At 44.2% G+C, this 25731-nt stretch overlaps 1 protein-coding gene across 1 annotated transcript in view; it reads left to right on the forward strand.

Moving 5' to 3' along the window:
- LOC106587216 (potassium/sodium hyperpolarization-activated cyclic nucleotide-gated channel 3) overlaps positions 1–25731 on the forward strand; it is a 95949-nt gene that overhangs the window by 64707 nt on the left and 5511 nt on the right. The window contains exons 5-7 of the mRNA XM_014175391.2: positions 14035–14181; positions 14510–14750; positions 24582–24746. Of these exons, the coding sequence (XP_014030866.1) occupies positions 14035–14181; positions 14510–14750; positions 24582–24746 (553 nt within the window). The remainder of the gene's footprint in view (positions 1–14034; positions 14182–14509; positions 14751–24581; positions 24747–25731) is intronic.

A 25731-nucleotide genomic window follows, 5' to 3' on the forward strand; every position in this document is an offset into this window, starting at 1 on the left:
TTCTCTCGGGTATGCAATCTGGTTTCCGCTCAGGTTATGGATGTGTCACTGCAACCTTAAAGGTCCTCGATGATGTCACCATTGCCCTTGATTCTAAGCATTATTGTGATGCAATTTTTATTGACTTGGCCAAAGCTTTTGATACGGTAGACCATTCCATTCTTGTGGGCCGGCTAAGGAGTATTGGTGTCTCTGAGGGGTCTTTGGGCTGGTTTGCTAACTTCCTCTCTCAAAGAGTGCAGTGTATAAAGTCAGAACATCTGCCGTCTCAGCCACTGCCTGCCACCAAGGGAGTACCCCAAGTCTCGATCCTAGGCCCCACGCTCTTCTCAATTTACATCAACAACATAGCTCAGGCAGTAGAAACTCTCTCATCCATTTATATGCAGATGAGACAGTCTTATACTCAGCTGGCCCCTCCCTGGATTTTGTATTAAATATTCTACATCAAAATTTCTTAGTGTCCAACAAGCTTTCTCTACCCTTAACCTTGTTCTGAACACCTCCAAAACAAAGGCCATGTGGTTTGGTAAGAAGAATGCCCCTCTCCCCACAGGTGTGATTACTACCTCTGAGGGTTTAGAGCTTGAGGTAGTCACCTCATACAAGTACTTGGGAGTATGGCTAGATGGTGCACTGTCCTTCTCTCAGCACATATCAAAGCTGCAGGCTAAAGTTAAATCTAGACTTGGTTTCAAAACAAATCAAACTTTATTTGTCACATGCGCCAAATACAAGTGTAGACTTTACTGTGAAATGCTTACTTACAAGCCCTTAACCAACAGTGCAGTTCAAGAAGAAGAAAATATTTACCAAGTAGACTAAAATAAAAAGTAATAATAAAAAGTAACACAATAAGAATAACAATAACGAGGTTATATACAGGAAGCACCGGTACCGAGTCAGTGTACGGGGGTACAGGCTAGTTGAGGTAATCTGTACATGTAGGTGGGGGCAAAGTGACTATGCATAGCTAACAAACAACCAGTGAGTAACAGCAGTGTACAAAAGGGAGGGGGGGGGGGGGTCAATATAAATTGTCCGGGGGCAATTTTATGAATTATTCAGCAGTCTTATGGCTTGGGGTAGAAGCTGTTGAGGAGCCTTTTGATCCTAGTCTTGGCACTCCGGTACCACTTGCCGTGCGGTAGCAGAGAAAACAGTCTATAACTTGGGTGACTGGAGTCTCTGACAATTTTATGGGCTTTCCTCTGACACCGCCTATTATATAGGTCCTGGATGGCAGGAAGCTTGGCCCCAGTGATGTACTGGGCCGTACTCACTACCCTCTGTAGCACCTTACGTTCAGATGCCGAGCAGTTGCCATACCAGGCGGTGATGCAACCGGTCAGGATGCTCTCGATGGTGCAGCTGTGGAACCTTTTGAGGATCTGGGGACCCATGCCAAATCTATTCAGTCTCCTGAGGGGGAAAAGGTTTTGTCGTGCCCTCTTCACGACTGTCTTGGTATGTTTGGACCATGATAGTTCGTTGGTGATGTGGACACCAAGGAACTTGAAACTCTCGACCCGCTCCGCTACAGCCCCGTCGATGTTAATGGGGGCCTGTTCGGCCCGCCTGTTCCTGTAGTCCACGATCAACTCCTTATTTTTGCTCACATTGAGGGAGAGGTTGTTGTCCTGGCACCACACTGCCAGTTCTCTGACCTCCTCCCTATAGGCCGTCTCATCGTTGTCGGTGATCAGGCCTACCACTGTTGTGTCATCAGTAAACTTAATGATGGTGTTGGAGTCGTGTTTGGCCACGCAGTCGTGGGTGAACAGGTAGTACTGGAGGGGACTAAGTACACTCCCCTCTATCGTAATCGCTCCTCTTTCACCCCAGCTGCCAAACTAACCCAGATTCAGATGACCATCCTACCCATGCTAGATTATGGAGACGTAATTTATAGATCGGCAGGTAAGGGTGCTCTCGAGCGGCTAGATGTTCTTTACCATTCGCCATCAGATTTGCCACCAATGCTCCTTATAGAACACATCACTGCACTCTATACTCCTCTGTAAACAAGTTATCTCTGTATACCTGTCGCAAGACCCACTGGTTGATGCATATTTATAAAACCCTCTTAGGCCTCACTCCCCCCTATCTGAGATATTTACTGCAGCCCTCATCCTCCACATGCAACACCCATTCTGCCAGTCACATTCTGTTAAAGGTCCCCAAAGCACACACATCCCTGGGTCACTCCTCTTTTCAGTTTGATGCAGCTAGCGACTGGAACGAGCTGCAACAAACATCATTCAAAGACTCAATCATGGACACTCTTACTGACAGTTGTGGCTGCTTGGTGTGATGTATTGTTGTCTCTACCTTCTTGCCCTTTGTGCTGTTGTCTGTGCCCGAAAACAGAGGTGTGGACTCGAGTCACATAACTTGGACTCGAGTCAGACTCGAGTCACAAATATGATGACTTGCAACTCAACTTTGACTTTAACACCAATGACTGGTGACTTGACTTGGACTTGAGCCTTATGACTCGACCTGACTTGATACCCTCCCCAAGCCCAAATATAAAAAATGATGCTATTAAAAAAAGTGTGCAGCGCATCAACTCTTCATTTAACGGATTACAGTTTGAATCGGACAGCAGCCAATCAAATTGTGCCAGCTGAGAAAAAGTTGTGCGTGGCAGTGCAGAGGAATGTCGGTGGGTGAATTCAGATGGAGCCCTTGGAAAGATGATACCCCAAATTATTATTTTCGGATATAAAGTCTACGCTGTATCAACAAAAAACAGATTGCAACTTGCAAAACATGCGGGAAGAAAATGACAGACGGAGGCGCAACAATTTCCAACTTTGTTCGACATTTGAAGCTGCACAAAGAACGGTAAGTCGTGGCTAATATAGCTGACAGCTATATATTTTATTACTTTACTGGTGTATGATGTAGGCTAACGTAACGTTAAATCAATGAGCCTCCACACAGTCAGTCAGTGCGGGAAAGTGATCATTGCACCCAAGATTGAGCTACAACTGGCTAGGCAGTTGGTAGCCTAAATCCTGCCTGATGTTACTGCTGTTCCTAAAACCATTGACATACGTTAGCCTACTGTAACCACACAGAAAGAGAGATTGAGTGTGTGTGTGTGTGTGTGTGTGTGTGTGTGTGTGTGTGTGTGTGTGTGTGTGTGTGTGTGTGTGTGTGTGTGTGTGTTTGTTTGTTTGTGTGTGTGTTTGTTTGTTTGTGTGTGGTTGGCCGATTGTGTACATGCCTACATCGCCCGATTGGGCCCCATAGCGATCCTCGATAGTCGATCACTATTGGGGGGGTATTTCCATGGAAATATAACGTTTATTTGGAAAGTAATAAATATATAGATATTTTTAAAAGCATTCATGATTTGCGTAAATGTAATATACTATTACTCTTGTTAAAAATATGAAATGGTATTACATTTGGTGAAGAGCACATTATGACTTGTTTAGGACTCGAAACTCAAAAGTTTAGGACTTGAGACTTGACTTGATACTTGACGGTCTTGACTTGAGACTTGACTCGGACTTGACGGTCTTGACTTGGGACTTGACTTGGGACTTGAGTGCTAAGACTTGAGACTTAGTTGTGACTTGTAAAACAATGACTTGGTCCCACCTCTGCCCAATAATGTTTGTACCATGTTTTGTGCTGCTACCATGTTGTATTGCTACCATGTTGTTGTTATGTTGTGTTGCTACCATGCTGTGTTGTCATGTGTTGCTGCCATGTTGTGTTGTTGTCTTAGGTCTCTCTTTATGTAGTGTTGTGTTGTATCTCTTGTTGTGATGTGTGTTTTGTCCTGTATTTATATTGTATTTTTTTATTTTTATCCCAGGCCCCCGTCCCCGCAGGAGGCCTTTTTTCCCTTTTGGTAGGCCGTCATTGTAAATAAGAGTTTGCTATTAACTGATTTGCCTAGTTAAATAAAGGTTAAATAAAAACAATTATTAGGTAGGGTCTCTTTGGGGAAGGACTAATGGAAGAAGGTCCTGAAGCTCATTAGTCCTGGGTGCTACTGAGGCTCCAGAGACCCTCTGTTTTCTTCTTCCCAACTTAAAATCCCCCTATCAGAACTATTCAATGAAATAGTCATCGTTCCACCTCGGGTACTGTGCATTCACTGGAACTGTGCTTTTTACATGAACCCATTTCTTCCCAAATACACCCATTTCATAGCCCTAAATGATACACCCATATCCTAGCCCTAAATGCCCTATTTGTTACTTATAAACCCTAGTTCCTTTGCCAGTACACATCATCCTTGTTACTTGCCTATCTCAGCCCTGTTACCCACTTTCTTTAGGCCTGTATTCCCCAAGTCACCAACAGTAACCTATATTCAGCTATTCACTGCACATTCCAACCCTGTTATTTGTATATCTAAGTCCTGTGCCCTCTGACCTTTTATAGGCTAATCATGTCATAGATAAACTCATAGTAAAGTGGTATAACACATGTGCCCCAGCCCCATTAACCTTTTTCCTACCACAAACGTTTTGCCAGAAAGAATGTGAATGGGCAATAGGCAATAGACCATCCACACCCATACCTGTATGAGCCTTCTGTATCCTTACACCCCATTACTCATATAAACCATGTAAATCCATGGGCATATCATAAAACCAGTCAACCCCAGTGCACAAGCATCAGCATTTATACAAACTAGGTCTACACATGTACTTCAGCCCCAATAATCTTACAGACCAGGTATACACCTGCACATCTAACTCAATATAGATTTTTTTTCAAACAGGTCTACTACTACATATCAGCTCCAATTGTCATAAAAATAGGTGTACTTCTGGATTTCTGCTCCAATATTCATACAAACCAGGTCTACAGCTGTACTTCCAGTTTACATACCTACAAAGTGTGCACCTGTGCTTGAACCCAATTAGTCAACTAAGCCAGTTCTAAATGTGCCGAAGCCTGAATACTCAAACTGTAAACCAGGACTTCCCCTGCACCTCAGCTCCAGTACGTCTATAAACCAGGCCTACACCTTTGACTGAGTACCAATAACCAGATCTACACCTGAATATCTCAGCCCAAATACCCACATGAACCAGGTTTACACCTGTGGCTATGTCCCAATAATCTGATAAACCAGGTCTACCATTGTGCAAGAGACACTTAACAAAGTTATTGACATAAAATATTTGTTAGGTTATTGTACTTATTCAGTTTATGGGTCTATACATAACCAATTCCCCCTAAACTAACAAAATATGAAGTTGTACAGTCAAAATCATTGATTTAAACAAATATAAAGGCTAATGGAAAATGGTAAAATGATCTGTAAGATCATCTTGATCTAATTTATCCATAACCCAACTCAACTTCAATCTATTGAAAAAATAAAACATCTGCTATGATTAAATATATACAGTGCATTTGGAAAGTATTCAGACCCCTTGACTTTTTCCACATTTTATTACTTTACAGCCTTATTCTTAAATTGATTAAATCATTTTTTCCCCCTAATCAATCTACACACAATAACCCATAATGATAAAGCGAAAACAGGTTTTTAGAAATTGTTTCAAATGTATTAAAATGAAGAAATAAAACAGAAATACCTTATTTACATAAGTATTCAGACCCTTTGCTTTAATACTCAAATTTTAGCTCAGGTGCATCCTGTTTCCATTGATCATCCTTGAGATGTTTCTACACCTTGATTGGAGTCCACCTGTGTTAAATCCAATTGATTGGACATGATTTGGAAAGGCACACATTTGTCTATATACAGTAAGGTCCCACAATTGACAGTGCTTGTCAGAGCAAAAACCAAGTCATGAGGTTGAAGGAATTGTCTGTAGAGCCCCGAGACAGGATTATGTCGAGGCACAGATCTGGGGAAGGGTATCAAAAAATGTCTGCAGCATTTAAGGTCCCCAAGAACACAGTGGCCTCCATCATTCTTAATTGGAAGAAGTTTGGAACCACCAAGACTCTTCCTAGAGCTGGCAAACATTTCTAAAAACAGTTTTTGCTTTGTCGTTATGGGGTATTGTGTGTAGATTGATGAAGAAAAAATATAATTTGATCAATTTTAGAATACGGCTGTAACGTAACAAAAAGTGGAAAAAGTCAAGGGGTTTGAATACTTTGTATGCACTGTATAATAAGGTAGAACCACTGTATTTTCCCATTGGTCACAAATATGACCTCTAAGATATTTTCATATACCACAAGCATCACCGACTCAATGTGTTAAAAATGAAGGCACAGTACAAATGTAAAATTGTTCTCACTTTTGTGACTGACGGATGGGATTAAATGGGTTAAGGAACGGAGCGAGGGAGGAAGAGAGCAACTTGGGTATTTTAGTTTAGGTAATACAAAATAAATCACCAGGAATTAAGCTCCAATTAGTTTAATTTAGGAAATCCGTTCCCAAGTGTTCCCACGAATAAAAAAAGAGACGCGATCGTGTGTCAATGTAATGAAGGTAGGAAATGATTGTTATTTTCAAACACCATCTCTCTTTTTGGGCTCAGTTTGCAGTGTTCAAATTATCATAATGATGTTCCGGCCCCCCGACCATCCGCTCCGACAACAAGCGGCCGGCGGCTGGATCTAGTTTCCTAGAGGGAGTGTGGTATGAGGGCTGTTCTTATGCATAACACAACGTGGAGTGCCTGGACACAGCCTTTAGCTGTGGTATATTGGCCATATACCACAAACCCCTGAGGTGCCTTATCGCTATTATAAACTGGTTACCAATGTAATTAGAGCAGTAAAAATAAATGCTTTGTCATACCCATGGTATACGATCTGATATACCACCTGTCAGCCAATCAGCATTCAGGGCTCGAACCACCCAGTTTATAAACATCAATAATACACATCAAAAACATCAATATACACTATACACATCAATAATACACATCAATATACACATCAATATTCAAATCAATACACTGAAAGCAAAACAAAATCATAGAAAACAAACACATTCTTCAGTAAAAAGGTCCTCAATCAGCCTTTTGAATTGTCCTAGAGGCACCAATTCATCCAACTTTAGAGAGCCTTGGAGATTATTCCACAAGTCAGGTGCAAAAAAACTAAAAGCAGATTTACCTAACTCAGTGTAGATCAAAGGCATCTCCAGAGTTAGCCCTCCCTGAGGCTGGGTCTGGTATCTCGTACGTCTATAAATTAACAATGAAGTAAGGTACGGTGGAAATGTATGCAGGAGGGCTTTTTTAAGCAAGAAGAGTGCAATGCATTAATCTACAAGATTTCAAAGAGGGCCAGCCTACTTTCTGATACAGAAAGAAGGCAGTGTACTGAACCTATCAGCCGTAATAAAACGTAGTGCACTATGATAAACTGCGTCCAATGCCTTCAATACAGTGGCAGCTGCATTCATATAGACAATATCCCCATAGTCTATAACCGGTATGCATGTCGACTGAATTATTTGTTTTCTGCTATTTAATGAAAGACAATCAAACCAAGGACATACAGCAGCCTACACTCATAGAAAAAGTTTTCCAAAAAGGTTTTTAAGCTGTCCCCATAGGAGACCCTTTTTTTGTTTTAGGTAGAACCCATTTGGGGTCCATGTAGAACTCTCTGTGGAAAGGGTTCTACATATAACCCAAAAGGGTTCTACCTGGAACCAAAAAGGGTTCTTCAAAGGGATCTCCTATGGGGTCAGCCGAAGAATCCTTTTAGGTTCTAGATAGCACCTTTTTTTCTAAGAGTATCACTGTGGACAAGTTGAGTGACTTGTGTCTTGCACAAGCTGTTGTCATTAGCCTGGGCCTGGCTGGTGGCGTTAATCTGAAGGAGGTTAAAGTCCCCTCTCTTCCTCTCCTCAGAGAAACTTCTTACTGCTGAGTTAAGGCTCTGAAATTGGCCACGAGGTAGCCCTTAAAAATACAAGCTGCTTGATCATATATTTTCACAGCTTGTAAAAAATACAATGCTGAATAGTGCATTGGGGAAATGTATTTATTTATTATTATTTTTTTGTTATTTCGTGATATCCAATTGGTAGTTACAGTCTTGTCCCATCACGGCAACTCCCATACGGACTCGGGAGGGGCGAAAGTCGAGAGCCATGCGTCCTCCGAAACAGGACCCACCAAGCCACACTGCTTCTTGACACACTGCTCACTTAACTCAGAAGCAAGGCCCTCCAATGTGTCAGAGGAAACACTGTACAGCTGGCGACCTGAAGTCAGCATGCATGCGCTCGGCCGCCACAAGGAGTCACGATGGGACAAGGACATCCCAGCCGGCCAAACCCTCCCCTAACCCGGACGACACTGGGCCAATTGTGCGCCGCCTCATGGGTCTCCCGGTCACGGCCGGCTGCAACACAGCCCGGGCTCGAACCCGGCTCTGTAGTGACGCCTCTAGCACTGAGATGCAATGCTTTAGACCGCTACGCCACTCGGGAGGCTGCATTGGGGAAATTTGAATATTCTTTAACACTCTTGTAATTCTTTGTCATAGCTATGTAAATGGTTAGGATTCCCAAACGTCCCTGAGCCCCCCCCCCTCCCTGGTTATGAAAGTAGCCAATTACAAGAGTGAAGCTACCATATCACAGGCATGCCGAGACTACGAGTTACACCGCTGTAGAGGACGCAGATAACATACCTCTGTAGAGTCCAGAAACACTCAAATGTCTAGGAGTCGCCCCGCCAGCATCACTTATCCTCCTTCACAGGTTGTCTCACAGTCACTGGCTGCTGGATTAACTTCTGTTTCTGCTGCCATTGACTGCTCTGCTCTCACAGCCCTGAATTCAATTACATCTAGACTACCTCCACATGACAATGGCACGAAAGTCCTGAATTGAAATTTCATGGCGCACTTAGAGCTCTCCTTTAACACAGAACATTCAGATCGACGTCAGAGGTGTAGCCAGTGTTATATGCTCCTTTATTTTCTGTTGCCTTGTAGAGAGCTCTGAATGGGGGTGTCAGGATGCCGATGTTCAAGGCTTCAATGAACACTGTGTAAACCTTACTCATATAGAAGGCAAGGATGGAGAGAGGGAGTCAGAGAAGAGGGGGAGACAATTAAATGTTTAGAAATTATAATTAAGTGGCTGACATCTCTTTTGGGAAATGAATTATGCATGCTTTATTTGGTGAAGATTTGCATCCAGGAGGAGAGTGAGGTACAGGAGGGTCCTGGGGAGAGATATAGACAGAGACATAATTTTTTAAAAAGGGTTCTGTGGCTGTCCCCATGGGAGAACCCTTTTTGGTTCTAGATAGCACCTAAGAGTGCAGAGAGACAGAGACATAGAGAGAGAGAGAGAGAGAGTAATAGAAGGAAGAAGGTGAGAGAGCTCAGTATGGCCATATGGAGAGAGAGAGGTGGGGAGAGAGAGATGAGAGAGTGATGGAAGGATTGTGCAGTAAAACAGCATCAACGGCTCTAAATCCCTTTCTCTCGTGGGAACAGAGTGTTGGATTGAATTGACTGAGGTTTACGGTTAGAAAGTGGATGCCCTGGAGACCTGATTAGCTTTTCAGTACTGACAATGATTGGATTTATCTAAGTAGCAGAAGAAGAGGAGCAACGTTCTTTCTGTTAGTGAAGTGATGGCTATGAGGATATAACATAATTTCCTGTCACGCTGGGCGTTATCAGCGACATCACTTCCTCAAGAGAGATCCATCCCCTAGTGACGTGTTCCCTAGTCCACTGTGTGTCTGGGCTCTCTCTCTCTCTCTCTCTGAGCCCAGAGAGAGGCTGTGGCTGTGGCTATGCGGTCGCTTCACTCTTAGCAAAAAGGGTTACAAGAGTGTTCTTCAGTTGTCCCCATAGGAGAACCCTTCCCAAAACTGTTCTAACTGGAACCAAAAAGGGTTCTTCAAAGGGTTTTCCTATGGCGACAGCCGAAGAACCCTTTTAGGTTCTAGATAACACCTTTTTCTCTAAGAATGTACTGTATGTGCTAGTAATTCACAACACAAACAGGGAATTATCTTCAAAGCCACAGTTTTTTCTCACTTGGCTAAGGCCCTTTCATGCTGAGGGGAATCAAATTGTATTGCGTTACAAAGCCAAGGATAAATGGATGAATTCCGCAGTGACAGTGTTTTATGGGAATACAGGAGGTTAGAAGACGACTCGAAAACCTAAATCCTTGTCGTCGTTGAAACGGAGCAAATGTCTGTGACAAATCTGATGCTTCCCAGTTCCCACGGCGAGATGTCAACAGGGCAGAGAAAGACAGACAGACAGGTTACAGAAAGACAGACAGACAGGTTACACATGTAATCTTCAGTAGGGGATCAAAAACAAGCTCACATTTTGGCTTCACAACCCAATGAGGCTGCAGCTTAGGAGTACCACAGGAGTACTTTCTCATTGTGTTGGACAGGATTGGACAGGAGGACTAGTTCTCTGAAGGAGAGGAAGAATGTGGCTCTTTTTCTAGAATCATTCTGGTTCATCATCAGATCAGTAAATGTTCAAATTTATACCAAGGGATTTCATTTGAATAGACTTCCTGATAAGAGATAGATTAAAATGCTTAGCTCATGGCAGGGCTTAGAATTCATCTCTCAGATGCCCCGGGAATGAATATCTTCATGTTTTTTCTGCCTCTCTTTCTTCTTTTGAAGTCCTATCGTTTTCCAGATTCACATTTTTCATCGATTTTCACAGCACTCTGCATTGTTAATACTGCCATTTTATGTATGAATTATGCAATATAAGAGTATAACCAAGATTAAAGGAATATGATACTCCAGTTCTGACCATGTTGTTTTGAGGTCTTTTATCAGGTGCATTTAGTGTCTATATCTGAGTGTGGTTTGCTCTCAAACTCCACTTTTCACTTTCAGCTATATCATCCTAATTCAGACGGTCGACCCTTGACCTCCTGTGTCTGTTGTAGCTTTGTGTGTGTGTGGCATGAGTATTTGTTTAGATGTACATAGTGTGTGTGTGTGTGTGTGTGTGTGTGTGTGTGTGTGTGTGTGTGTGTGTGTGTGTGTGTGTGTGTGTGTGTGTGTGTGTGTACATCCGTATATGTGCTTGCGTGTGTGTGTGTGTGTGTGTATGGGATGCTCCTGCTCCCGCGCCTGCTACCATTTTGGAGGTGAGTGGTCACGGTCGACCGCTCGGCATCATCGGCATGCACAGGCTCACACTCGGGCTCCAGACTGTCCTTCATTCTGTAGAGGAGAGGAGGGCGAGGAGATGGAGGAGAAATGGGATTCGGAAGGCAGGCTCAGGAGCCTCTGGCTAGATCCAGACGGACAGAGACTTGTCTACATCTGAGGATGAGGTGAAAGACAGAAGTGAAAGCTGAGCGGAGGTCAGTCGGAAAAGAGAGTGTTGAAAAGGAGAGCAGAGAGGGGATTGAAAAGACAGATTTAGAGACAGAGCTAGAGAGAGATGGAGAGAGAGAAAGAGAGGTAGAGACATACAGAGAAAAAGAGAGATGTGCAGTTGTTGCTCTTCCATGAAGTGAGAGCGAGCATTATTTCATTAGCTGGCTTCCTCCCCTTTTCTGCCTTGACGTGTGTTTTTGTGTGTGTGTGTGTGTGTGTGTGTATGTGTGTGCGTCAGCAGTGACAGCAGTGAGCTCGTTGAGCACTGTGCACTCACGTTGAGTGACCCGCTCCCTTCGACTGGACAGGCCCTGGTTGCCTTCGAAATGGCACCCTATTCCCTATATAGTGCAATACTTTTGACCAGGACCCAGGGCACTATAGGGAATAGGGTGCCATTTTGTAAGCTGCACTAATGTTTCTCTTCAGGCACTGCTGCGGGCACCTCATCACAGGGGTCTGATTCTCAGGGAGCCAGACACTACCCACTGTCATTAGTGATGTCTCCCTGGAGGTAACAGGTTTCTCTCTCTCCTGGAGAGGGGGAGGGAGGGTGAGAGGTGGGATGGAGGGAGACAGAGGGAGTGTGTGGTTGAGGTCAGTGGCTGGAGGTAACAGGTTTGTCTCCGGGAGACAGGTGGAAGGAGAGAGGGAGTGTGTGGTTATTATGAGGTCTGTGGCCACAGTGTGCCGTACGTTAATGTCTATTATTTCTGCACAGCCTCTCCTCTCTGATTTGTAAGTAATTCCGACACAGGGCTGACGCAGAGGATGTTCACTCTGACTATACATTCAGCTTGGGGAAAGAGACATGTAAGGTTACCCCCCCCCCCATCTGTTGTAACAGTATTATGCCTGTATGAAGCATATCAGGGATGATCAAAGTGTAACCTAGGCGTAACAGTAGAATAGACAGAGTGACTTTCCATTCAGACAGGGTTTAGTGTAGTGAAGGTCTGTGATGCTCCTCTACCTGCTGCTGTTTCTTATTTCTGTGTGCTTTGATCTCTCTCCTGGTCCAGGTGAATCGGGCCAGAGAGATCTCATCCTCCTCACACACACGTCCTCACTGTAAAACCAGCCCCCTCTCCTCCTCTGTCGGGGTTTTGGGGGTTGAATCATACGATAGTAGATATTAGCTCAGGTACCACAGGGATTTTGTTGTTACCAATTGTAACACCTTACACAGATACACACTCAGGGAGGGAAAAACACACATGTGTGTACACACACACACACACACACACACACCATCAGCCAGCATCTTGTATTGACGTTTTTGTAATTCATGTCATTGCTCTGTTGTTCCATTGTTTGTACTGCTCCCTCTCTCCTGCTCTATCTTCCTCTGTTTGCAGACAGTGGTTTTGGAGGCGTGCTCTGAATGCTGTCTCATCACAGCTCCCTCAGTGGAGTCCTTCATTCAAACTTTTGTGAAATATAATATTAAGAAACTTTCTCTCTTTCTTCTATTCATTGCTCTTTCTCGTCTTTCCACCCGCCACCTCTGCTCTGTTCATCCACCTCAGAAGTCGATGCACTGAGAAGCGAAATCGGAATGAAGCCCGTGTCTGTAACTAAATGGAGCTCTCACAATCTCTGTCTGTGTGTGGTCTGAATGACACTCACCTTATCTGTAGCCCCGTAGTAACTCTGCTAATTACCCAACTGTGATTACTCCCACTACCCCGCCCGCGCCACATCTCGTGCCACACATAGACCTGTGTCGCCTGTATACCCAACCACCCCCCAGACATAGGGGCATCACTGATTAACAGGATCTCACCGGTCTCTGCTGTCGGCTCATGACTCTGTGGTGTTTCGCGTTCCACATGTGATTGTTCTGTGCGTGTTTGTGCGTGCGTAGGAGGTTCCTGTGTGATTTCCCCCTTCAACCTTCTCCCTTTTCTCATCAATGGATTCTGGTTGCAATCAGATACTGTACAGTACTTAGGGAAATGTGTTCGCAATCAGTGCCTCTCCCCATCGTTCTTTCTCTCTCTCTCTCTCTCTCTCTCTGTCTCTCTCTCTCTCTATCCTCTTATTCCTCCTCTTCTGTGCTGCCAGCCAGTGCATAGATTCAGATTGGAAATATACCGTACTATAAACACCAGTCTGCTATTTTCAGCTTTTCTTTTGTGTGGGGCAAAATGTACAAGCAGTCTTGTGTGCTGTGTGTATATCTGATGTGTTGTGTGTAATGGAGGGCTTGACCTCTAAGCCTTTAGTAACCTGTAGGGCATGACTCAGTCACGGTGCTGTGGGGATGGTGACCTTGGATTGACCTTATTGTGTTTCCTCTCTCTCTTCTCTCTGTTTCTCTCTCTCTTTCTCTGTCTCTCTCTCTCTCTCTCTGTTTCGCTCTCTCTCTTTCTCTCTTTCTCTGTCTCTCTCTCTCTCTCTGTCTCTCTCTCTGTGTCTGTCTCTCTATCTGTCTCTCTCTACTCTGTCTGTCTGTCTGTCTGTCTGTCTGTCTGTCTGTCTGTCTGTCTGTCTGTCTGTCTGTCTGTCTGTCTGTCTGTCTGTCTGTCTGTCTGTCTGTCTGTCTGTCTGTCTGTCTGTCTCTCTCTCTGTCTCTCTCTCTCTCTCTCTCTCTCTCTCTCTCTCTCTCTCTCTCTCTCTCTCTCTCTCTCTCTCTCTCTCTCTCTCTCTCTCTCTCACTCTATTCTCTCTCACTGTCTCTCTCTCTGTGTGTCTCTCTCTCCCTGGCCGGCAGTACAAACAGGTGGAGCAGTACATGTCCTTCCACAAGCTACCTGCTGATATGAGGCAGAGGATCCATGACTACTACGAGCATCGCTACCAAGGCAAGATGTTTGACGAGGAGAGCATCCTGGGAGAACTCAACGAGCCACTCAGAGAGGTGGGAGAGGGCTGGGGGCTGTGTGTGGGTGTTAAAATAGAATACTTATTAATCGCAAAGGGAAATTGTTGTGTGGGTTGTGGATTTAAAGTGCCATAACTGGTGATAATCACTGTTTCGTGTGGGATGAATTATTCTCTGAGCACTTTCTGTCTCTCTGAGGGGCTGTTACTAAAGCATCCATCTTCCTGTGTGTGTGTGTGTGTGTGTGTGTGTGTGTGTGTGTGTGTGTGTGTGTGTGTGTGTGTGTGTGTGTGTGTGTGTGTGTGTGTGTGTGTGTGTGTGTGTGTGTGTGTGTGTGTGTATATATATGTGTTCCTGTTTGCAGGAAATCATTAACTTTAACTGTCGAAAGCTGGTGGCTTCCATGCCACTGTTTGCCAACGCGGACCCCAATTTTGTGACCTCCATGCTGACCAAGCTGCGCTTCGAGGTGTTCCAGCCTGGAGACTACATCATCAGAGAGGGCACCATCGGCAAGAAGATGTACTTCATCCAGCACGGAGTGGTCAGCGTTCTCACTAAGGGCAACAAGGAAACCAAGCTCTCAGATGGATCCTACTTTGGGGGTAAGATAAATAGTGTACCAAGGCAGAAGAAAGGTCACACACACATTATGCTGCAGAGTGTAAACCTCTTCAGCTTAAATATTCATAATGGTGGCCTGGAAAAACACAACAGCACAAATGAGCTTCTTAACCTCTTGGGGCTATGTGGGACGCTAGCGTGCCACCCGTGGTGCACCCTATCAACAGCAGGTGCATTTCAAGAGCGGCAAATTTGAAACCAAATAAATGTCAAAATTCCAATTTTTCAAACATACAACTATCTTACACCCTTTGAAAGATAAACATCTCCTTAATCTAACCACGTTGTCCGATTTCAAAAAGGTTTTACGGCGAAAGCATAAAGTTAGATTATGTTAGGAGAGTACATTGACAATAGCTGTGTGTAATGTTTTGTCAATTCAAAGACAGGCGTCACCAAAACCATAAAACCAGCTAAAATGATGCACTAACCTTTGACAATCTCCATCAGATGACACTCCTAGGACATTATGTTAGACAATACATGCATTTTTAGTTCTATCAAGTTCATATTTATATCCAAAAACAGCGTTTTACTATGGCATTGATGTTCAGGAAATCGTTTCCCTCCAATAACCGGCAGTCAAGTCAGCACAACAAATTAAATAATTAATATTAGAAAACATTGGTAAAATATTATATTGTCATTTAAAGAATTATAGATTTACATCTCTTGAACGCAATCGACTTGCCAGATTTAAAAATAACCTTACTGGGAAATCACACTTTGCAATAATCTGAGCACTGCGCCCAGATAAATACGCTTTGCGATACAGACTAACGGCCATGTTGGAGAGATCTAAAATCGAAAATACTATGTAAATAATCCATTACCTTTGATTCTCTTCATCAGATGTCACTTCCAGGAATCCCAGGTCCATAACGAATGTAGTTTTGTTCAAAAAAGCTCATCATTTATGTCCAAAAAACTCTGTGTTGTTAGCACATGATCTAAGCCCGCTGGACTTCACTTCATGAACGAGGGTAAAAAATATATTTACGTTCGTTCAAACATGTCAAACGTTGTATAGCATAAATCATTAGTGCCTTTTTTAACCAGAACATGAATAATATTCAAGGTGGACGAATGCATTCTCTTTTAAAACGTATTGGAACGAGGGTACCCAACATGACCTCGCGCGCCAGAGTCTAATCGGCCATCATCGTTCCAAGGCTCTTGTTCGGTCAGATCTCACAGTAGAAGACTCAAAACACTTTGTAAACGCTGGTGACATCTAGTGGAAGCAATAGGAAGTGCCAAAACATTAATAAGCCCCTGTGTGTTTCAATGGCATAGGCTTAAAGGTAATTCAACACATCAGGTATCCACTTCCTGTCAGAATCTGTCTCAGGGTTTTGCCTGCCAAATGAGTTCTGTTATACTCACAGACACCATTCAAACAGTTTTAGAAACTTTAGGGTGTTTTCTATCCATATATAATAAGTATATGCATATTCTAGTTACTGGGTAGGATTAGTAACCAGATTAAATCGGGTACGTTTTTTTTATCCAGCCGTGAAAATACTGCCCCCTAGCCCCAACAGGTTAAGAGGTCAGCCTAGGTCTGCTTTCAGACACACTGCACAACTGCATGAGTGTAAACGTAATATCTGTTCTGTTCTTGTCTCTCACGAGCTGGCCCTGATAACAGGGTTGTCTAAAGCACTACTCATTATTCTGCCTGTCATTCTGCAGGGTATGGTGCCTGCTGATTTTATATGTTTTATGTGAGGCTGTTTACTCTTCCAGTTAACAATATGAGCTGTATTTTAATTGCATAAACATGCCAAATGACAAAGAAGAACACAGTTGACATATACAGCAGGGGTTGGAACCGAAATATTTTCAACTCGTTTTGTTCTGAACAGAACCACGATTTTCTTTGTTCAAGTCCACTGTTCCGACCAGAACAATAAAGTTCAGAACTGGTTGGAACTCCAGAAATGTAATGTTTTTTATTGTTCCTTTCTGTTCATTTTTTAACCTGTGAAATCAAAAGTTTTTACATTTAGCTCATTAAATTACTTCACCAATAAGTACAGATAAAGCAGGCAAGCTAGTTATTTACTTGCGTGATGGACAGACAGGTGTAGCCTATAGCGCAAGATGCGACTGAAATTTTGTGGGTGGGGAAAGAGCGAGAGAGGGTTGAGGAGGAGACTTGAAGCGCTGGGCATGTTGTTATGACATGCATTATCTGAATTAGGTACACAGAATTATACCTAGGAGGAGCGCCTTTTATGGAGTAACTTTTAATGTCCTTTGAGCTAGCCAGCTAACAAGCTTAAGGTAGCTGGCTAACAAAGTTGAGCTAGCTAGCTAACAAGGTTGTGTGTGCAGAGTGGCACCAGAATTATTAAAAATATATATATATCACCTTTATTTAACCAGGTAATTAAAAACACATCGTACCTTTTTGTTGTTAATAAATTCAACGCTATAACTAGGTCTATAGTTTGCTTAACTACTAGCATTGAAAAAGTCAGTGGTGTAAAAATACTTTAAAGTACAACCGGTATCTGTACTTTACTATTTATATTTTTGACAACTTTTACTTTTACTTCACTACATTCCAAAGAAAATAATGTACTTTTTACTCCATACAGTTTCCCTGACACCCAAAAGTAGTTGTTACATTTTGAATGCTTAGCAGGACAGGAAAATGGTCCAATTCACGCACTTATCAAGAGAACATCCCTGGTCATCCCTACTACCTAATCTGGGGGATTCACTAAACACAAATGCTTCGTTTGTAAATTATATCTGAGTGTTGGAGTGTGCCCCTCGCTATCCGTAAATTTAAAAAACAAGAAAATAGTGCCATCTGGTTTGCTTAATATAAGGAATTTGAAATGAAATATACTTTTACTTTTGATACTTAAATACATTTTAGCAATTACATTTACTTTTGAAACTTAAGTATATTTAAAACAAAATACCTTTAGACTTTTACTCAAGTAGTATTTTACTGGGTGACTTTCACTTTTACTTGAGTCTATTGAAGTATTTTTACTTTTACTCAAGTATCACAATTGGGTACTTTTTCCACCACTGTTTTAAGAGCCTAGTGGGTAAGAGCCAGTAACTAAAAGGTTGCTAGTTAAAAGGTTGCTGGTTAAGCCTAGCGGTTAAAGCATTGAGCCACTAACTAAAAGGTTGCTGGTTAGATTCCCCAAGCCAACTAGGTGAAATATCTGTCAAAGTGTCCTTTGAGCAAGGTACTTAACCCTAATTGCTCCTGTAAATCGCTCTGGATAAGAGTGTCTGCTAAATGACTAAACTGTCAACTGTAAAACTGTAATAAACATCTCTCCCTATCTTCTGAATCACCTTTGTAACATCTGCACAGTAGCCTATGCTTCTGAGGGGCATACTGGCAAAGATTTTCAGCTTTCAGGCAGACACTTGAATAAGTTTCTGAGTTACAGAGAGGGATTTGCATAGGAGCTTTGTTGATTTTTTTTTATGGGACTATAAATAAATGCCTGAATGAATGGGACTAGAAATAAATAAATTAATCATAAAATAACATTATTAACCAGTTCCCATGCTTTTAAAATAACGGTTCTGTTACGGAACAATATGGATCACTTTCATTCCTGGTTTCGTTTCTGTTCCTTGAAAAATGTAATTATTTTCCAGTTTTCTGTTCTGTTCTCTGAACCGGTTTCAACCCCTGGTATACTGTATATGACAAAATACTTGTCAAAAGGTCATTAAGGCTAAAAATGCTTTCAGGCTTTTCAGTCCTGCATTTCCAAGGTATTACAGAAACAACACGTGCTAGTTGTTCTTTCCCCCAACAGGGTCAGACAGTTTGTACTCTTCTCATGGTGTCGGGGAGTGTATGACACATGTATGACTTAGCTCTAGCCATAGTCCTCTTACCAAATACCAATTAATATTGGACATTGACAGTGACAGTGTATCATTGAGAAGAAATTGTTTAAGTAATGAGAAACCACAGTGAAGCATTTAACAGCACATGACCTGCCTGCTGAAGTTTAATTACGCAGCTCCCTGCTCTGGACCGTCTCCGTGCCCTCTCCCTGGGGGGCGCCGCAAATAATAGAAAGATGGGAAGCAATCTATCTCTGCCTGTGTGTGTGTGTGTGTGTGTGTGTGTGTGTGTGTGTGTGTGTGTGTGTGTGTGTGTGTGTGTGTGTGTGTGTGTGTGTGTGTGTGTGTGTGTGTGTGTGTGTGTGTGTACGCCAAGATTAATCAACATTTCAGCCTGCCTGGTGTGTCTCCCTGGGTGAGGGAGGGGTGAAGCATCATTTTTCTTTGTTGTTGTTCTCCCTCTATATAAACATTTATTTTGACTTATGCCTGAATTGCATGGATCTACACAAAGCACCACTGCCACTGCAAATGCACCGTTTTTGGAACGGAACTGGTTGCCTCGCATTAAATATTTAAGCCCTGGATCTGCAATTATTTCTCCCAAACGCGTTAGATGCACTGGGCTTTGCAGGTTTTGACTCCATTATCCGGCAGCTATTCCTAGCATCCAGGGCCTGACTGGCTGCTCCAGGGGAGGCAAGGCCAACCAACCCAAGCCCACCATGCAGCCATAGGGAGTTTGTTACCAAACATGAGTTAGTCATTCATGAAATTAATTGATGTTAGAGGAGCACCAGGGATATGTCTCTCTCTCTCTCTCTCTCTCTCTCTCTCTGTCTCTCTCTCTCTCTCTCTCTCTCTCTGTCTCTCTCTCTCTCTCTCTCTCTCTCTCTCTCTCTCTCTCTCTCTCTCTCTCTCTCCGTCTCTCTCTCTCTCTCTTTCTCTTTCTCTCTCTCACTCTCTCGCTCTCTCCATCTCTCTGTCTCTCTCTCTCAGCCCTACCAAAACAGGAAGTGAAAGAGAGTGAGGTTTTCCAAGAAACAAACACCAAGGGGCAAAGGGGGGTGGACAATCTCTCAATGTTTTCTGTATTGATGACTATACCGTAGATGAATGTGTGTAAGCTCATTAACTTCCTGTACAGTACATGCTTGTCATCAGTAATACTATGCATTATTAACATACACTCAGTAGTCTGTGCCTGTTAACTAACTGTAGAATCAGCTTGCTCTGGAGAGCCTAATATGGGCATTGCGTGTGGCATGTTGTGGATTCGATTGCTGGGCAGAAATACAGCAATCCAGGGGAAGGGGACATATAATGTGACTGCAGTATTCAAGCCAAAGGACACATGGAGCATAGCCAGGCCCAGTCACTGGTCTCTCCTCTGTGCTCACGCGCACGCACGCATACACACACACACACACACACACACACACACACACACACACACACACACACACACACACATAACCCACCACTGTGGGCCTGCATTCAGACTCTCCTATCTGGACAGCATCTAGAAGACCCCCCCCCCCCCAGATTGGGCGTGTTATTGTGTTAGTATAGGTCATCCTTTGTTGCCTTGTGTAATTACTGTGTGACTGGTTGAACTGCAGCTCTCCTGGATAGTGCAGCACAGTTACATCAGTAGAATGACCGTACAGTGGCTGGAGATGTCCATCAGACCCTGGTGCTTGTCAAGAGGCAGCTTTGATCATACCTCTTACATGGTTCACTTTTCCTTCAAGTGAGGTGTGTGGTGGGGTTGAGGGAGGGGGTGGGGGGGGGGTTGGAGGAGGAAAGAATCAACTGTTCTCTGAGCCGGCTCCTCTTAATCTCTAGGCCCTTAAAGTCCAGGCTGGAAAGAAGAGCTTTCTGGTACCCAGGCTTCTGCTCTGAGCCCTGTCTCTGCCTATGTCCCTATTCCTGTCTCAGTCCCTGTCTCTATCTCTGTCCCCTATTCCTGTCTTAGTCTCTGTCTCTTGTCCCTGAACCTGTCATTGTCTCTGTCCCTGTCTCTGTGGAAAAGCAGACTGTAGAGCTGCCAAATGGCTGCCCTGACTGAGTGAGTCATTGAGGGGGGTTGGCAGTGGAGTCGCAGGTAATCCTCTCGCCCCTTAACCCATTTTAACACTCCTCCTAGAGAAGGTGGAACGGGGAAGGGAAAAGAGTCAGGGACTGAGTGAATCTATTCTGTAAGACTTTATTATGGTCACTGAGCTACACGGTTAACCTTTGAATTAAGATAGCAGTTCCCCCATGCAGAATCTAACAGATCTAACAGCAGCAGTGTGTAACAGTCAATTACTGCTGTTAGCATTGGAGGAAGAAGGAGACGCGATGAGAAGTTACACGACACCAGCTATGGTGATGGCTAAAGCAGACACTCCCCGACCCCTCTCCTCATCATAGGCCAGCGTGTATTTCCCTATGCTAATGCTGGGAGGGAGCGAGCGAGCGTGGGGTGTCATGGGGAATCAGGCTGCCCAGTGCAGATGTTTCAAAGGTTAGAGTGTCCTCTCAGAGGGCCTGTGGGCTGCCAGGGGCGATGGAGATGGGAGCTGACAGGGGAGAACCAGAGTCCAGGTGAGGCTCCCCAGACCAGGCCGGAGGACACTGATACCTCACCATGGGAGACCCAGCTCATACACACACACATAAACACACACACAGACACACACAGAGTCTTCCCAAGACCAACCTCCATCATTTCCCAGTTATTTCCCAAACCCTTCCAACGTGAGCCAGCCAACGTGAGCCGTGTGTTGTGTAACCAAGGTCATACTGTACTGTACAACAGCAAATCAAATTAAGAGAGTCAGTACAATAAAGGAAGATACAAAACATTTATAATAAAGGGGTCAATGTACATAGTCTGGGTAGCTATTTGATGAACTGTACAGCAGTTTTAAGGCTTGGGGGGTAGAAGCTGTTCAGGAGCATTTTGGTCCCAGACTTGGCGCTCTGGTACCGCTTGCCGAGAGAGAACAGTCTACGACTTGGGTGGCTGGAGTCTTTGACAATTTTTAGGGCCTTCCTCTGACATTGCTTGGTATAGCGGTCCTGAATAGCAGGAAGTTCAGTCCCAGTGATGTACTGTGCCGTACACACTACCCTCTGTAGGACCTTGCGGTTGGATGTCGAGTAGTTTCCATACCAAGCAGTGATGCAGCCAGTCAAGATGCTCTCAATGGTGCAGCTGTAGAACCTTTTGAGGATCTAAGGGCCCAAGCCAAATCTTTTCAGCATCCTTAGGGGGAAGAGGTGTTGTCATGCCCTCTTCACGGCTGAGTTGGTATGTTTGGACCATGATAGGTCCTTAGTGATGTGGACACCGAGGAACTTGAAGCTCTCGACCTACACCACTAGAGCCCCATCGATGCAGTCCACAATAAGCTCCTTTGACTTGCCCACATTGAGGGAGAGGTTGTTATCCTGGCCCCACACTGCCAGGTCTCTGACCTCCTCCCTATAGGCTGTCTCATTGTGTCATCAGCAAACTTAATGACAGTGTTGGAGTCGTGTGCAGCATCCTTCCTGTTTCTCCCTTTTCACAAGGCATCCGATTTTAATTGGAGCATTTACATTTTAATGACCACATTGTCATTAAATGTGTGCATGCTGTACTCCAAGCGTTTCACTCCAATTTTTAAATCAATGTTCTTCCTTGAAGTTGCGGTACAAGTGTTCCAGCACGATTACCAAAAAGAGCAGCAGGAGTGGCTAAGACAGACGAGAGAAGGAAACACGCCGCTGCAACATACACACAGACCTGGGCAAAGTAAGCCTGTTCAGTGATTTCATGCAGGATTTTTGTACTTTTGCATCAGACTGTAAAAGTGAGTCAGCATAGAGATTAAACCGTTCATACATCATTTGACTGTTAATGATGTACTACCAAAGAGGAGTTTGTGCTTGAGCAGGATAGAACAGAGGTCACAGTGCTTTTTAGATGCACCATCGAATAAATGTTAGTTTCATAGCCGACGTAGGCGGCGAGCAAAATCAATTAGTCAATTACAATTAGTGCTTCGGGACTTTCACGGTACAGCATAGCAGCAATGTTTAAACACAGAAAGAACCACTTGAGGATGTTTGCCTTTAAAGTCAATAGCTTATTAGCAATAATACCTCATATTTCCTCAAATATGACCAGGCGTCCATGTATAATGACTCTCATCTTTAGTTCTGACATGGGTCCAACTCAGTGTTCCTCTGTCAGGGTCGCAGGGTTTGTCCCTCCATTTATCCCTGGTTCTCCAGGATTGAGTGTTAATCTCTCATTGTTTAGCGTTGACCTCTAGCTGCTACTCATTGCTCCATGCTGGGTCTTCTACAGTCAGAGTTCAGGTACCAGTGCTAAGAGTCTGGGCTTTACATCCTCTTCTCTTAAGACAGGCAGATAAGGCCGGAAGAAATGCTCTGCAGCTCAGTGTCTCATCTCAGCAGTGCTGGTTTCAGCCAGAAAGCCACGAGGCAAAAGGATTTAACACAGCCAGGCAGGGCAGGACGCTTCTCTCCAGAGGGGATTACTGGGAGCAGAGCAGGCCTGCAGAAAACGGACCCCCAACACAGGCAGAGCCATGGTTGACCTGGGAGCACCCACACACAAACACACAAATGGGGTTACCCAGCAGCGCAGACACACACAACTCCCCCCCTCACACACACACACAGGATGAGCTGCACATGTTGTTTTTCATTAGGGCAGTCATGGTCAGGGACAAGGAGGCTTTGGCTGGCTGGGTATCTGGCTGCACTAGAGAGAAGGCAGAAGCCCTCATCCTCTCTAACCCGCCATGCACTGTACAATACACAGAGAGGCAGTATGAGAGGGGAAAGGAGAGGGGGAGAGCGAGAGAGAAAAACAGATTAGTGAGAAGTGAGATTCAAAGTGATATGACGGAAGAGGGATTCCTAGTAAATGTTACATAGGGAGCAGGAGAAAGGCAGTTAATTTTGCACCAACTGAGAATTGAAAAGAAGAGTGTGGCGTTGGAAAAGTCTTTTTCTGAGAAAGACTAAGTGTTATAGTGGGATTGTGACTGAGAGTCGGAGAGTAGATAAAAGTGAGAGTCGGAGAGTGGCCCACAAGTGGGATGTGTGTGACTGTGACAGAAAAGCACATGGCACGCATACAGTAAATTCACACACTCACACACACACACTCACACACACACACACACACACACACACACACACACACACACAAACAAACAACACACACCCGCAGCAGACACACGGCATAGGGGTGCTGTTGGTGTCAGAGCTCCACAGCACGGCTGCCTGCTAAGTGGAACATTATTCTCCTGATCTGGCATGACAGAGGAGGTCTAGCAAACCTCTAAGCTTTCAAAATGGCATTAAGTGCTTCAGCTGTGGATTACAGAAAATTCTAATTTGTAATGCTAAAAAGGAGAGACAAAAAACAGTTCAGCACAGGGGTATAGGCATCCCTGGTTCTGACGTGCCGCAAGCACTTCATGTTTTTGACCAGGAAGACCAGGTGTGTTGAATTTAGGCAATCACTGAACTGATCGATTAGCTCAGTTGGTCAGGTGTGGTGCCTAGTTGGAACCTAATCCTGCAGTACCTGTGGCGCTCCAGGAACACGGTTGCTTACCCCTGGTTCAGCGGTTCACTTTTTTGTTCCCCATTTTCACCATCATAAATGGTAAGTGGGACAATAGTGATATTTATCTATTTTTCACAGCAGTGTGCGTAATCCCTTCAGGTCAAGTTCACACATGAGAGAATTCAGCCGGGGGGATACATGTCATAGGAAACATTAGGTCTTAATACTTCTGTCAGCCTTCACAAAGATTTCCCTGACGTTTGATAAGAAGTGGAGCAACGTTGACATAACATCAGCCCTGCACGACAACAGGATCTCTACCTTGACCTTAGTGAACACGTCATCATGTCGTCATAGTGTCGACGTTCCTCTCTTCCTGTGTCCTGTGCAGAGATCTGTCTGTTGACGCGGGGTAGAAGAACAGCCAGCGTCAGAGCAGACACCTACTGCCGTCTGTACTCGCTGTCTGTGGACAACTTCAACGAGGTCCTGGAAGAGTACCCCATGATGAGACGGGCCTTCGAGACCGTGGCTCTGGACCGGCTGGACCGCATAGGTAAGAGACTACATAGTACAACATTACTTTCAACTCCATATGTATCACTGTAATTGAGCTGATCGTTACAGCCAATCATCTGCCTCTCCATTGTCAAGTATTGTGAAGTATGAATGTATTCAAAGACGTGTTACAGTCCCCAGGTAGCACTCTGTACTAGATTGCCACTGGTTAAAATCCCGGATGGAACAAATGAAACGTGATGTTGTAGTAAATGGATATGGTTTGGCTGAGTAAATTACAAAGTGAGTCAGCTGCCAGTCACTGTACTGTACATGGAGGTGTCTGTCTGGGAATCAAACTGAGGAATCCTCTGGAGGGGAGCTGTTTCCAGCTAAGTGAGCAGCCAGCGAAGAGGAGAGGAGGCCATGGAGTCAGTGTTTGTGTATGTTAGTGACCTGCTCAGGGCCAGTTGGACCAGTAGGCCAAGCAAACAGATATGTCATATTAGCTCAGATGTCTCCACCCCTCCCACGCTGGCCTCCACATATCTGGCACCGTGGGCCCTGGCTGCCAGGGAGGAGGGACCGATGGGCACCACAGAGAGAAGAGAGGAGAGAACTCTCTCTGTTCTACAGGATATTGTTTTATCATCGTATGTGATAATCTCTCCAGGCAGGGACAGTGATGTAAGCTAAAGAGAGGAAAACCCCATGGTGGTGGTGAAGGACTCACTATATAAAGCTCACCTAGTTGACCTAGTGAAAAGTAGTGCATTTAGTTTGGTTAGTTATATACAATTGACATAACAGACAGTGACAGATAACATGTCCGGTGCTAACAGTAAGAGATTGGATCATCTGTTGTATTGGCCCTGAAGAACAGGGGAGCTAGGTGTTTGGAATGCAGTAGTTATGGTTAAGTACATAGAATACATGGATCTTTTCATTCTAGCACCATTTCAGTGATGTGTACAGCGTGTGCACTGATATGACACTTCATTCAGTTCTCAACCAGCCCAGACAAGTAAAAGATTCACAATGAA

This window comes from Salmo salar, chromosome ssa26 (assembly GCF_905237065.1).
Source record: "Salmo salar chromosome ssa26, Ssal_v3.1, whole genome shotgun sequence".
NCBI classification, from domain to species: Eukaryota; Metazoa; Chordata; class Actinopteri; order Salmoniformes; family Salmonidae; genus Salmo; species Salmo salar.